The sequence below is a fragment of the Cupressus sempervirens genome, chromosome 4 (genome assembly GCF_028749045.1).
Source record: "Cupressus sempervirens isolate cs-2001-9-10 chromosome 4, ASM2874904v1, whole genome shotgun sequence".
In the NCBI taxonomy this organism is placed as follows: Eukaryota; Viridiplantae; Streptophyta; class Pinopsida; order Cupressales; family Cupressaceae; genus Cupressus; species Cupressus sempervirens.
The window spans coordinates 571,290,606-571,306,985 of NC_143121.1; the positions used below are offsets into that span (position 1 = coordinate 571,290,606).

General features: G+C 35.5%; 1 protein-coding gene across 1 annotated transcript in view; it reads left to right on the forward strand.

Annotated features, from left to right (window-relative positions):
• Nucleotides 1-16,380, forward strand: part of LOC149562480 (uncharacterized) — a 75,155-nt gene that overhangs the window by 44,840 nt on the left and 13,935 nt on the right. Inside the window, exons 2-3 of the mRNA XM_089825970.1 lie at nucleotides 4,313-4,590; nucleotides 4,777-5,115. Of these exons, the coding sequence (XP_089682096.1) occupies nucleotides 4,417-4,590; nucleotides 4,777-5,115 (513 nt within the window). The 5' untranslated portion in view covers nucleotides 4,313-4,416. The remainder of the gene's footprint in view (nucleotides 1-4,312; nucleotides 4,591-4,776; nucleotides 5,116-16,380) is intronic.

The following is a 16,380-nucleotide window of genomic DNA, read 5'->3' on the forward strand; positions in this document are numbered from 1 at the left end:
AAGCTAGCTGAAATACTATATCAGTCATACGTGCTTTGCATGTGAATTGTTTGATGAAATTCCTTGAGCTTTCATCAGCATTTTTTTGAGGGCAGATTTGAGGAGGGTTATTACAGAACTTCATAACACAATAGTCTCTTTTGATCATAAGAGCCCAATTAGTTAAGTAAAGTAATTTATGAATACGTATATATATGTATACACACTTATCAATAATATGAGATGTAAAACAATATTCATATAAACCATGAATACAAATACTCAATGTAATGAGTATATCACTTCGACTGATGTTATACTTCAACACCATATTCCAAGACATAATCATAAAGTATTTATCTCTTCATAATTTGATTGTCCTCACAATTTACCAATTATTCTTTTGTGATAATTCTGACATGATTATTCCATGTAGCTCCCAGCCAGAAACAAAATAGCATATAGTCCTTCAAGCTCTGATTCCAGGAGACAGGCATTGAGCTCACAAAATAGCATATGTCTTTGACAGATATCGTTGTGAGTGAATCCCCACGTTGCTCATCCCCACATTGCTCTCTACTATAAAGCTTTGGGGAGATGGAGAAACACATGCCCTTGAACTGTAGGCCTTTAGAGCCCTGCCATTGCATTACATATAATTTGTTTACAAGCTGTCCATATAGCAGCTCAGATAACAACAAACTGAGACTTCATAGATTTAGCAACAGCACATTAGAACTCCATTAGAGAGTAGAAGCCCATTTGGTATCCATGCTCTGGAATGTTATTTGTCAATATAACCAGCCGTATATGGAATATTTGGAATTAAGACACCACTTCCAGCTTTCCACAATATCAACAACACTGTCCACAAACAACACAATGCTCATGGCAAATGAATAGAACCAAGCTTCAGCCACAAACAACCACATGCTGCAACTGCATATGAATGTGACAGTAACAGTCACATGGCTGCGACACCAAGCAATCAGCATGCGGCTACTTGGAATCAGCCTGTTATAATTTGGCATAACAATAGCTACTTTTAACTGCTGCAGAATACTTGGTTCACTTGGAACACAGTGTTGACATCCTACATCCCAGACCATGACATGTACACACAGAGAGATTTGAGAATAGAACACTGTTTTGGCAAGTATATCTTGTAGAAACAGAGCACCTAAGCTTACAAACACTATTGTCACAAACACCTCTGTGTAGGCTGCAGTGTTCATCTGAATTTGAACATCAATACATCCTCCTAGGCTCCTTTCTTTAGCCACGCAATTTCAAAAGAATCCCTCAATTCTTGCATTCCTGTAGCTCTTTCAATACTTGCCCAAAAATATTTTAAATTATTTCTGCAACCTTTTATAAGTTATCAAATCAGTCCTACGACTGCATACCGTCTTCATGTGTTAGCCTTCTTGACTCCTCACAGGCCACAAAGCTCTCCCTCCCTGTCAAGCTTCTTGATTTGATCCTGCAACAATGAGAAATTAGTAATAGTCGACAGTATCAAACTATCCTTAAAATAATTATATGAATCAATGCTTAAAACAAAATGATTCACTATTCTCAATACTATTGTATGAATTGTATGTGATTATAATTCAAGGTACAAACTTATAATTACTTATCGCTTAATTGTCGATTGATTTAGTACTGCCTTTTCAGATTTTGATCTTCATATCTTTCCCTCAAGTGTGAGACAATGACAACATAGTCAGCTTAACTTCAACATCTTCTCTAACATGCCCAGACATAGTGAAAGGAAATTATTACCCAGCTGCTGCAAAAATTCAAACAGTGCAACTGCTCATTCCTCCCTTTTGAGGAACAACTTATACAATTTCTCTATTGTGATACAAGAAGCTCCCACTATATAGATTGAAAACTTAAGTTATTCAAATACAAATATCATTGTTGCCCACTATGATTAGATAAAATCTTATCTTGTTTGATAAAATTAGTTGCCCACAATCATAGTTGCCCACTATAAGTTCATCCTCATAGTTGCCCACTTTATCATATGATAAGGCAAGGTACAAGTGTCCCACTGTCATGTTTGCCCACTATTATTAGATAAGATATTGCCCACCAAGTTTTTCTACTATGGACTAAAGCTTGCATATTGCCGTTCAGTTAAATAAGCTGTTAGATATGATGTATCCTTGGAGCTTATGTGTGTCATAGTCTGAGATAGCTGCAAGTCAGATCTTTCTACCTGTGATGACCTGCAAGTCTGCAGCTGCAATAAAGACCTGAAAATCCATGCTTATTATAGTTGAATCCCACCATATGCTCATAGTGGGATACTTGTATCTTATCTTATGACATAGTGGGCAACTATGAAGATAAGATCAGATCTAATCTAATCTAATCATAGTGGGCAAATATGATAGTGGGACACTTATACCTTATCTTATATGCTCATATTGGGAAACTTTATGATCAGTGGTATGCTTGTACCTTATCTTTTGATATAGTGGGCAACTAATCTTATCAAACAAGATAAGAACCTATCTAACTATGATATTTTGTATTTGAATAGCTAAAGTTTCCAATCTATATATTGGGAGCTTCTTGTATTACATATATGAGAAGTAGTATATGTTAGAGAAGTTGGAGAACAAGTTAAAGACTTTAAACTTGTATATGTTGGATAAGTTGGACAACAAGTTGGAGACTTTGTAATTACATGCTTATTGATTGACTGTGTGAAGACATCAATCATAAGCTTTCATCTTGTACTTATCTTGAGAACTTAATAAAGGAACTGTCTTTAAGCATGGCTGGGTTTTTTCCCTCAGTGTAGAGGGTTTTCCCAGGATAAACATGTGTGTCATCTGTTCATATGCTGTTCTAGTTTTCTGTATATTGCTGCTATGTGATTCTGGTTCAATAATTGACTATGTGTACAATAGTATTATGCAGGCAAGCCTAGATGTTTTCAGGGTTTTTTCTGCTATTTGAAGTTTTTACTATTTGAATAGCTAAAGTTTCCAATCTATATATCGGGAGCTTCTTGTATCACAAATATGAGAAGTTGTATATGTTAGAGAAGTTGGAGAACAAGTTAAAGACTTTAAAATTGTATATGTTGGATAAATTGGAGAACAAGTTGGAGATTTTGTAATTGCATGCTTATTGATTGACCGTGTGAACACATCAATCATAAGCTTTCATCTTGTACTTATTTTGAGAACTCAACAAAGGAATTGTCTTTAGGCATGGCTGGGTTGTTTCCCTCAGTGTAGAGAGTTTTTCCCAGAATAAATATGTGTCATCTGTTCATATGCTGTTATAGTTTTCTCTATATTGCTGCTATGTGATTCTGGTTCAATAATCGACTATGTGTACAATGCTATTATGCAGGCAAGCCTAGATGTTTTCAGGGTTTTGTCTGCTATTTGAAGTTTTTACCTGTTTTTTTGTTGATTCTTTTCACTTTAAGCCCAAGCACACTCTCTCTTGCTTCTGATCCTTCCTCGTGCTAGACTTCATTTTCTTTGTATCGCAATGGTAAGTTAGAATCAAAGCAATGATATGGAATGGTTGAGTCGGTACAATAGCTAATGTTCTGGAACAATTATTATGAGTGTTGCTAATTGTTTTTCCTGACAACACTTACCTTCAAAGTTGCTGTATTAAATGTCAACAACTAGGTTCATATATTCCATGCATTGCCTTCTCCATGGAATTTATTGCACAACTGTTACCTCTTTTCTTTGCATTTTTAATAATTAATAAACCATATATCTGTGAAGAAATACTAGACATTTTCCTCTTACTGTAATAATCTAATTTTATATGCTTAATGTGAACTGTTAAATAATATAGCTAAATACTGGGAAAAGAAATGTTTGTCGAGCAAACATAGATGCAAGAAAAAATACTTAAAGAGATTGAAATCAGTCCAACAAGGAGCTATTAAAGATGAGGAAACCACCTATTTGTAGATTACTGAAGAGCGAGATTAGTAGCAGGCTGAAGACAGTCTAGATTATAGCTAACTATATCTAGGCAAGAAAAAATATAAACTGATCTACAAATTTTACCTTTAGCAATTCATCTTCTTGTTGATTTGCTTAGTCAGATTTCTATACATCTCCTGCCATTGTCAGGCATAAAAGTTTCTTGAGGAGACAGTTTAACTACCTTTAAGTAGATTATCTAGATCAGGCATTTAGGGCACATTCACTTATGTTCAAGAGAAGACAGTAATCAATTAAAGATGGGAAATAGATGGTAAGTGCATTGGTTTGAATTTTGAAGAATTGAATCAGCTGTCAAAAAAGATTCTTAATTGACTTTGTCCTTTGGTTTTCAGGTTCTCGAGGGGACATCATTACCACCTTTGAGTAGATTTTCAAGGCCAGGCATTCAGAGCACATTGCTTAATTAAGTCAAAGAATAGAAAGTAAACAAGTAAATATGGGAAGACAACATGTGCGTTGGATTGAAGCACTGGATCAGGTGTCAAAAACAAGAAACATAAATGCAAGGGGAGTAAGAAAGTGCATTGCAAAATCCCTTTCATGCAGACCTCCTGAATTGGCCAAGGAGACGCTCTTATCCATACTTAGAAAAGATGCTTCTACTGCTAAGGTAAAGCTACAACGTTTGGTTGCTTCATGGACTTGGTTATAAATGTATCTTCTCCATCTCCCTCGTATATCGTTGTAAAACCCTTCATCACGGGTTCTGAAAAAGACTTTTCATGCCATTTCCATTCAGGTCCAATTTGGATTCCTCCGCTATTTTCTCTGAAAACTTTAACTGAATGCTATGCAGGAAGTCATTACATCACTTTTGGCACGTTATTCTGAGGCAGTGGAACCCTGTAATAAGAATACAGAGACAGATGAACAAAACAAGGAAAATAATGGTATTTCTGAAAGCCTTCACAACAGGATGGACATTGATCAAACGGTGATTTGTTTTCCAGAATCAGTTACTGATTGCTGTCGCAATGCATTCCGTGAGATCACTATGAAAGACAAATTTGGAGAGCTTTTTAATTTGGTCCAGAATAAACAAAAAGAGATGTTAGACTTCAACCTTATTGATATAAGGATGAATATGGGAACATATGGAAAAGCACCCGAGCTTTTTGCATCAGATATGAAAAAGGTGTGTATTTATGGTCATAGACATTGCAAAATCTAGTTATAGAGCTGGCATAAATTTAAACCATAGGATGAACCCAGTAACATTGAGATTTTCCATGTCATGTAGCAAGCTTAGTGTGTATGCTGATCAGTTGTGTTATTAGATCTGGTAATGGAAGCAAAGGAAGTACGCTCATAACTCTGCTGTTTATTGTGAAAGTAGGAAACATTGCTTCTTAAACCTATATGTTAGTAAATTCAATAAATTTTGACATACTTTTCTCCATGTATGCTAACTGGAAACTCATAATTTTGTGAACATTAAATGCAATAAATATTGACAATACTTTTTTCTCTATTTGCACTAGTTTGAAACTCATAATTCTATGAACACATCCTGACATTTCTCAGCTTAACTTTATGTTCCTAAAATATGCCCAAAGTTTAGTTATGTTGCATGGTTATATGTGGTGTATTCATGACAGAAGTGGTCTAAGAGATCTCTTCTCTGTTTTCCTCACAATAGCTAGTTGGCAATTGGCATGAACAAGACTGAATTGAGTTGCAATTCCATCATCCCCATCAGTTATTGATACAAATTTTTTTTGCTGTATTTATACATAGTTCTTAAAAGTATAAATAAATATTTATTAATAATTTGGTCATGGGATGTTTTAATTTGATCTTGAATGGGAAATATCTCAAGATTTATTATATTTCTTTATCATAGTATAATAACTACCAAAACAGTAGATTTCTTAGAAGTGGTTAGGAGGCTGTCTCTAATGTGATGTCCCTACTCTAGGCCAGTCAGAGTAAGAGTGAGACTTGGTGTTCAGTGGCATGCAACTTTTTAGGGTTTTCTATTTTTTAGGGACCAAGTGAAATTTGTAGACTTAGTCTTGGATTCACTGGGTGGACTCGCTAAGATCGGATTCAATTTCCAAGTTGTTTTGAGGGAGTTATGAATTTCTATAAAGTTCTTGCAGGCAATTATAGACTTTTTAATAAATTAAAATTAAATGACTTATTAAGTCATTTTAATTTTTATAACTTAAAAATAAAGTTCTCCTAAGCTGGGCGCCTAAGTGGAAAAGGGAAATTAGGGTGAAAAGGGTTTTTCCAACCCTAATTAGGTTGGATGCCAGCTCTATATGGGCCGTTTTTGCTCTTGGAAAGAGTATTGTTTTACACACTTTTTTGCCCTGATTCATTCATCCTTGCTATGGTGGCTAGGGTTTGGAGTCTTCCTGAGAATGCATACTTTGTAGGATTACAGGGACTTTGAGTTTGTGAAAGATCAAATGAATTGTTGCAGCTGGTTGGCTTCATTTCAGAGGTCAAATTGGAACTGTTATATTGCAGATCTGGGTTTCTACAGGCTGTATTTTCACTGTGGTTTCTTATTCAATTATTGCTGTCGTTAATTTTTACTGTGGTTTTGAGGTCTCTTTTCTCAACACAGCTGCTCATTACCTTGACGTCATCTACCACTGTTTGGGTGTCCTGCTGTTTAAATAAGAGCATATATGAACATTTGTTGTTTGCTGGAATTAATTCAGATTTGTAACTTCCAGTGCTCCACGGGACATGTCCCTGGCCTTTTTTGGCCCGATCCCATACCAGAGACGGAATGGGGTCGTGGGGGCGGATTTTTCCCGTCCTCGATGCCGTCCCCAAATTGCATCAATCGGAAACGGTACTGGAAATGGCGTTTCCTTGCCCCAGATGGAAACGATGAAACACATCACCATACCGGGTACGACAATACAGAGAGAATGCCATCCCAAATTTCCTAGTGGAAACGGGACAACGTCAAAACACAAAGAGGCAATTATTATTATTATTTTTCTTTGCTAGCGGGCCCCACATTGTGTCTGGAGGTTTCTAAAATATGTGAAACCCTATTGTGACCTTTAAAACATTAACATTTTAACTTCTTCTCATTTTTAGTTTTGACAAATTTGTTAAGAGCAACAGGAAAGCATAGAGTAGCAATAATAGTGAGCTAAGATTGCGTTTTGAAGTTCCAAAGGGATGTTTTGCATTTACTCCTTTATTCCATGTATGTATTTCATTTTGCTTTTGCTTTTTTAAAACTTTGTAGCTATTTGTTGTCATTTTCCAATTTTTTCATCTCAAAAAGAGGGCATTTTGAAGGAAACTTTGATATCTTTTTTTTTGTGATTACTTACAGCAGTACATCCCATTGCAAAATCTAAAAGTATGAGCAGCAGTAGTGAGAGTGAGTACGAGGGAAGTAGTGCTAGTCATAGCCTAGAAGTTATGGAAGAAACTCATAGATCACAAAGAAAAACTAAAAGGTCTCGGTTAGCCATAGGTGCTTCTGTTAATGTGGGTGATCATGCAATAGCAGCAACTTCAAATCCAAATCCTTTTGAGTGCCCTTCCCATGCTCTCAAAAAATATGCCAAAGGTCCATTTGACCCAAAGAAACCTCTCCTACAATTAGCCACAAAAGTGGACAAGGATAAGAAGAAAAATACACGGGGTAGTAGGGACTGAGAGTAGAATATATGTCACAAACATTATTTTGGGAGCTACACTAGAGTGTATTGCCACCTTTTATGGATAGGTGGACGAGGGGTTAAAGGATGTAAATTGATCACACAAGGGGAAAAAAATGAGGCCACTAGATTGCACATGGACAGGGATGGGCTGAAAATGGGGAGTCCAACAGAGAATGTGCAAGTCACTATGCCTATGAGTAGCACAATCCCCACGGGCACAAACACAACCAGCACTGCTAGAGGAAAGGGAAAGGAGAATAAAAGAGAGACTAATGTTGCTGATTTGTTTAATGTGGCTGCAAAAAAGAAGGCTGAAGAATCTATTGGTAGGTTCCTTGTTGCTCATGGCATACCATACCATGTTACACATTCCTCATGTTATAAACAAATGTGCAAAGATATATATGCTACTGGTCCATCATTTGTACCACTTGTGAGACAAAACTATGCACCACTATCCTTGATAAAGAGTATTCAAAAGTAAGTATTTTAATGAAGAAAATGAGACAAACATGGATGACCAATAGATGCTCTATCATCATGGATGGGTGGACCGATATCAAACATTGGCCACTAATCAATATTATTGTCACTAGCACAACAGGATCTTATTTTTTTAGAGCTATTGATTGTTTAGGGAAAAAGAAGGATGAATCCTTTCAATTTCAGATTTTGAAGGATGCTATAGAAGAGGTTGGACCTCAAAATGTTGTGCAAGTAGTCATTGATTCAGCTCGGGTGTGTAAGTCAGCTGGTTTGATGGTATGTGAGGCTAGAGATGTGCAAATATTTATTTGCAATCATCACATATCTCTTGCATTATTTAGAACATTTTCAAAGAAAGAATTCCTCAAGCCTATGGAGACTAGATATGCTAGCTACTTCATTTTGTTGGACAAGATGCTTGAGGTCCAAGAAGCCTTACAATCCATGGTGGTCAATATGGAGTGGAATAGGTGGCATGAATCAGGCACCCCAGATGGAAGAAGTGTGAAACAAAAAATATTGGATGAAAATTGGTGGACCACAATGAGGTAAAAAGCTTAGATAAATTAATATTAATAATTGCTATTTCCTTATTTGATAAAAAATAAAATTATTTCTGATTTTAACATTTGCCGATTTTATTATTAATGATGTTTCTCATATGTAATTTAGTAATCACTAATTGATTGCATTTTTCAGTTACATTTGGTCCTTCATTCAGCCTATTATAGTGGTCATTAGATATGTTGATACAGACTCTCCTAGCCTGGGAGAGATTTATGAGACGTTTGATAGCATGCTTGGGCAGATCAAGCATGTTATTCATGCCAAGGACCCAAATTTGGTGTTTTATGAGGAGCAAGTTAATCCCATTGTAATGAGGTGGAACATAATGAACACTCCACTTCATATGGCAGCCTATGTAGTCGATCCTAAATGGTATGCACCAAGGCCAGGGAGTGTCTCCATCTAGGGATGAGGAGGTGAGTCTCTATTCTAAAATCTCAACTATTTTGTTTTAGTTTTCAATTTCAATTTAAATTTCTAATTGCTTTAGTTGACATTTGGTAATTTTACTAATGTAATATGTTTTTAATTTGTTCAACATAGGTGAAGGAGGGCTTCTTCAAGGCCCTTACAAAAATGTTTAATGACACTGATGCTAGTATTCTTTAGGAGCAGTGGCTTGACTTTGCCAATCTTCGTGGTCCAACATTTGGTAGGCTTAAGGCCAAGATAGATAGAGCTACATTAGTTCAAAGGGACCCTATTGGATGGTGGGCGTGGCATGATAGAGATGCACCTGAGCAGAGAGTTTTTTCCATTCGTCTTCTTTCACAGGTTGCAAATTCCTCTGCTTCTGAGAGGAATTGGTCCACATATAGCTTCATCCAATCAGTAAAAAGGAAAAACCTTTCCTCTAAACAATTGGAGAAGTTAGTGACTGTTTACAATGTCTTGCGTCTATGTGTTCGACAGACTCCTCAATATCATCAGACTTTAGCACTACGTTGGGATGTTAATCCCAAGGATGCGATGCACACTTCTAGGATTGGTTGGGGTTCCATTAGATGAGGACCCTCTGCCTATAGCTACCACTTACTCAGAGTATGATGGTGCTGATTTAGATTTAGACATTGTCGTCAGGAAATAATGTAACGGGATGTACCCGTCAGGGTAACGGGATGTATGCGTTAGTGTATTGAGATGTTCCTGATGGTGTATTAGGATGTTCCTGACGGGGTATCGGGAGGTTCCCGACGGTGTATTAGGATGTTCTCGACGGGGTATCGGGAGGTTCCCGACGAGGTATTGGGAGGGTTCCGTCAGTGTATCGGTATGTATGCCATCAGGCCGACAGGTATCGGGATGTATCCGAAAGGTTCTATTATTGTAGTTGACATGTTGTGTGTGGCCGACGGATACTTTCGAGAAGGTTCCTCAGATAGTATTTATATCTCCCTTCGGGATCATTGTAATCATTAGATCAGAACCGAATGTAATATCTTGGCATATGCGAATATAATCGAAGGAGTTCTGCTATTCTTATCTGTTATTCTGTTCTATTATCTATATGCATTGTTTCTTTACCGAGTACGGTAAACAAACATAGATATAGATTTGTAGAGGATAGCCTGTAGGCTGCCATATATTTGGCAATGGCATTTATTATTTGACATTTGCAGATACATTATGGATTTTATTTTAGATTTCATGTGACATCCTATTAGTTATTAATATTGTTTATCATATATGTCATGCATGATACTTGGAGCCTTTGGGCATTTTGCTACATTTACGTCATATATATTGCAATGAATTATGATTTATGAGAGTACTTAGTATGATTTTTTTTTAATTTCAATTTGTTATACTTATGCTACATGTGCATTGTAATTGTATCAATGTATTGAGCTTCTTACCTTTAAATGTTTATGATGAATGGTTTAACTTTATCAATGTTATGTTATCCATATTTGAGTTTTGTCTCTATATAGAAAAACCCCCTATGTTTTTAATTGTCGTCCCCTAAGTTCCCGTCCCCTAAATTTTGGCTTCGACCCATACCCATACCAGAAACCCGTCTCCATCCCCTTAACTGTCCCCATCTTGGAAACTCCGTGGAGTATAGGTAATTTCCAACACTGTGATCTATTGCTTCAATAAAATTAGGCTTTGGACATGGGTATGTTCGAAGTAAGCGTCAATTTTTTTTTCCCCCAGTATTCAATTATTATATTTGAATCTTAACTTGTCATTGTTTGGAGAACTCTAATTGAATTTCCAAAACCAAAAAACCCTCATTCTGCAACTTCTGTATGATTCTGAAAGATCATATAAAAGAAAGGAAATTAAATTTTAAAAAAGTACAACAATGGGGTTGAACTGGTAGGGTTCATCACATCTAATCTCTCCATGTGGAGTACAATGTGGTTGCTAATCATTTATAATACTTGACTGGCCTCTTACTTCTATTATTCGAAATTGCATTTGGATGTTCAGTACGAGCAAAGGATAGTTTGCAACTCATTACTGACTGTCCATGGAATAGATCATTTGTTAAGGTGGTTTGGAATGCTTTAGATGTTACACTCTATGCCTTTACATTATACATACTAGTTACCACAAAGTGGATCAAAATACATTCTCTATTTCTCTCCTTGTGCGTGTGTATTATCAACCTAAATGCAACTACTATTTATCTTACACACGTGTGCGCGCGCACGCATATTTAGACATATATATGTGTGTGTGTGTGTGTGTGTGTGTGTGTGTGTGTGTGTATACATATCTCTATATATCTGTCTATATATATATATACACACACACACACATACACACATCCACACAAAGTTTAAAAACTCAAACTTGGCAACTCAAAATAGGACTTGGACTTAGGACTTTGCAAAAAACTTGGCAAAGAAGAAAGGCGTAGTTTGAAATAACAAAAATAAATCATTCTCTAATTTCTTGTGCTTGTCTTCTTCAAATCCTATTTCACAATGTAGATCTGTTTTGGCTACCAAAGAGCAGAATGAAATGAAGAAAACCAATTTTTTTTTTCTTAAGTGGCTGGGTGTTTCCAGCTAGGTATAAAAATTATAGCCCAAAACTATTGAGTTCTAGCCCAAAAGTTCAAAGTTGTAGCCCAAACTCCCTTGTCCCAGCCAAAGATTCTACTAGCTTGCGAGTCCATGACAATTTGACTTGGCGAGCCAATGGTCTTGCAATTCCTAATATTGTCTTCCATCTATTTTTATATGTATGCATACATGCATTTATTGGATATGATTATTTTGCTATGTTGTAGGGTTCACCTAGAACCCTCCCATAGCTATATATGTTTGGTTTAGGGCTAGGATGGCTCTAGGTTCATCTACAGTTTCTCCTAGCTATTTTGGGTTCCTTGTCACTCATTTTGAAGGATAGATAGGGAACTTGGTGTGCTTGGGGGGAGACCCTAGGTAGTTTCAGGGGAAACTGGGGATAGATGTCCAAAATAAAAAAAGACGTGTCTTAATCATTTCAATTAGAAGTGCCTAAAAAAATCAGTTCACACTAAAGGGAGGGGATATGACTTAATTTGTGTCATTTCACAAACACACGTGACCAAAATAACCTTTTTTGACTCCAAGTTGCCATTGTTGGTTTTTAAGGTTCTTGCATTTTCATTTGAAGATGAGGGCTATAAGAGAAGAAAACCTAGACTAAGAAGGGAAAAAATCTTGACATGAAAGATTTATCTATCAAAGGTGAATGAATCTCACATTTTTCCAAGTTTTGAAGAATTTTCATTTTTTTAAAGCTAATTTTATTCAATATATGCTAAATTGCTGTTTTTTTTTGTTTAATAAAGGTATAGGATTGTAAATTTGTAATGTTATTTTTGGTTTGTTTTGTTCATACAAGATGGCTTATATTTCTAGTTTAATTGTTCCCAAAGCAAAGAGTTCATTTAAATTTGATATAGTCTCACCTCTGTGGTGATATATGAGATGATTGACTAACTTCTCGATATTGGGGGTTATTGTTGGCATTATAGCCAATGTCGAAATATTGCAAATATTCGATCACTAGTTAGTGTCATTGTAGACTCCCCTAAAGGGATGTTTCTGAAGGTAGTAGACTATGAGGAGCAAATAAAGGATGTATATCCTCATAGAATCCATTGAAATAGTGGGTCCAAAAAATGTTCTCCGAGGTACAATAGACAACACTGAAAATATTAGGGAAGTTGATTCTATAGTGGAGGTATGTATGGATATCTTTTTTGGGCACCATGTGTGTCCACTCTCTCAAGGTGATATTGCAAAAGAATGGCATAGAGATTGACCAAGTTAAAGAAATCTACAAGAGTTTGAGGCACTTGAAATGCTTGTGAGTAATCCCCAAATGTCACAAGTTAGTTTCAACATCTTCTCCAACTTGGAGTTGTTGAATGAATTTTAATTTTTTTGGTCTAGTTTTTAATTTTTTGAATATTTGATATGTGACATGTCATCTACTCTTCAACATTTTAATTTCTTTTCCACCATGTTAGCTTGTTGAAACTTGATTTGCATCATAGACTATTGTTTTGAGACTATTTGTCAAGGTGTGAGATGCATCAAGCGCTATGGTCATTAAAATTCTTTGGAGGTATTGAGGAAATCAAATACTAAGAATTCAAAAAAAATCAAAGCATTAGTCCTATTTGGTGAGTGGCGGGTTTGTGTGGAATATGTTTTGAGATTCGCTTAGCCCTTTATCAACATGGTTAGGCATGTTTATACAAATGGGGTGAAATTTATGACAAGATTTGTTAGATTTAGCCATGAAGCCACTTGAGCTCAAAATGGCCAAAGGAAAGCAATACACGAATCTAGATATCAACAAACTCAACATCCCTAGTATTGAACTAGCACTTACGAATATATGAGCTAGTGATCTTATCATGGTAAATGTGAGGGCTTTTTATATAGAAAAATAGAGGTATATAATTCCAAGAGGAATAGTAACTCTCAATAATCCAAAATGGGGGAAGTTTACCTACTTGGTAAATGCCAAATACATAGTTATGCCAACTTTGGTTAAGACAAAGAAATGGTTTGGGGAGGTGGCAAATAAGTCTGAAAGGTGAGACATTCAACGATGCAAAGATAGGTGTGAGCAACACATGTAATTGTAGGATTATGTCATATGTCCTAACTAACCATTCTAATATGACCTAAGCAAGCTTAATATATGCTTAGGAAAATAAATACCTGCACTAACAACATGGACACCATGGTTGAAAATAAAAGATTCATAATAGGAGCCAATTGGTGTGATCACATAGAAATATTTTACAAAAGTGTGTGAAAGATCATTAGTGACGATTGGAACATGATGGCTATGCCATTGCATCTCTTGAAATTCTTGAAATTTGTTGTCTCTGATATATTATAGATTAGAGATACTTTCTTTGATGAGGGTGGCATTATTTAGGTATGAAGAAATTGTTAATAGCTATAAGACTGTGTTTAAAAGAGTATTCCTGAATTTAGATCTATAGAGTATTGTTGTGAGTGAGTTTGGCCACTTAATATGTTCAAAGGATCACAATGTTTACATTTTTTGAGGCAAGTACAAAATAGATGCTCATAAATGCTGGAACATGTTTGGCCAAGACTTACTTGCAGCCTTTTGCAATAAACATGCTCTCCTAAACATCTTTTTATTTTCTAACTTACTCTGTTTCCATGTGTTGTTGTATGTTATAAATTAAAATATTTTGGTTTTACATTTTGTAATCTTAAATGTTGTATGCAATTCTACAGGTTGCCAGCTCTTCAATTGACTAGAATTAGAGTACACACTCGATCCACTTAGTTAAGCACAATTCGTTGGGTGCTAAAAATGTTGAGAATTGGTTTTTGTGCACTCCAACTTGCATCTCTTTTAATGCATAAGACACTCGATTACAATAGGGGCATCAAAGAGTTGGGATCAAACTCTCAAGTTTTCCAAATTAGATGTATAGCTGCACATTTTGCCAATGTTTGTAGAGATAAGGTAGCTTCTTCACATGACATGGTTAGTGGGAGTGTCACTCTAGCTAATTATATTTTGAATGAAATTGAAGAAAATGAGACTTCAAAGTTCTCAATGAAGAGCAATACGAAGATTATTACTATCGTAATTTTGATTATGTATATACATTTTATAAATTCTTGAGTTATGGATTTGAGTCTTTTAATTTTTGAAAACTACTAGGTATTTAAATACTTTGTTCATTGACAATCACAAGTATCACCATTTTTATACTCCATAATTTAGATTTTGGTATTATAGGTAGACAATCTTCTACCTATACCTAAAGAAAAAGTTAATATATTGTTTTACCTATATTTATTTGTATACTTGGACTAACAACATAGTTATTTTATGCATTCCATAAATATTATATTGGAAAGTAAAGACTATACCCTCATTCATGTGTAAATAGGTATTCATTCGTATACCAGGATTGGCAACTTACACTTTTTGTGCATTCAAGAAAATTTATAGTAGAAAATAAAGACTATATCTCCATTTTTGTATAAGTAGGCATGCTTTGAAACTTGAATATGGCTTACTGTAGGTTGAAATGGAATCAACTTGCATCTTAAAATACCTACATTCAACTAGGATGAATTGAAAATATTCTAGGGTTGCCAGTTTAGATTCCGATACGGATGTGGGTTCAAGATTTAGGTTTGAAATTTGTCCAATTTTTTGAGGGGTTGGGTTCGGATTCGTTTTGGGTTTATCCTTACAAAATAAAGCAACATAGTAAAATACACCACCATATCTATGTTTTAGTTCAATAGGATATTAATTGCATCATTTAGCCATACATACAACATGATACACTAGCTTGGTCACATGCATGGAACATATTTCCATATCAAGGGGACAGTTTGAGAATGAAATGAATTGTCAAAAGATAAGTGGAGTAATCTGAATTTTTGTTTCGTATTGGTTAGAGGTTTTCTAACCAAGCTAGATCAAACGTTAAGGTTGAAATTTTAAGCGCTGGATTAAAAGATATCACATATTTTTTAAAGAAATTCCTCTAGAATCGTCAATTTGGATGTCACATATTGTCAATTTGGATTTCCTCTATAAGCAAGCTTTCATCTTCATTCACAAACGCATAGATGACATAAACCATCCTTTTGGTCTTTTTAGTGGTCACTATAGGGTTGGGAGGATCAAATAGACCAAATCAGGCAAAACAAAACACTTACAAAAATCTAAAAAAGTGTTTTCAGAACAAATTCAGCCTCGGTTTGGCCTTTGGGCAGCAAATTCTTCAAAATTCACTGCAAAATCTGTCCAGGTTTCTTTGACAAAATTTGCAGCAAATTCATAGCTCTGTAGGTGATTTTGGGTAGAATTTGACAATGGCGAAACTTTGTACAATCAAACTAGACTTTGAGGGTTGCTGGAGTGAATCCAGTAACTTAGGTCAAATCATTTGTTATAGAGGCAAAACTTGAGATATTAACATAGTTTAGATTGAATTAGAACCAAATTGCATGGTAAAATGTTGGCTTGATGGGCTAAGGGTTCAATTACTAAGAAGCATCCTTTGCAACTTTTTGGCATATTCATTGATATAAACAAAGCATATCTTTTGAGGAGTCAACATTGGAAGTTCAATATTTTCTCTCTTTATTGAAGGGAAACATTATCACAATAAATGTATATCTTCTTCATTTAATGGAAAATGAGTGGGATTTTGTAAAAAGCTCACTCTTAAAGGA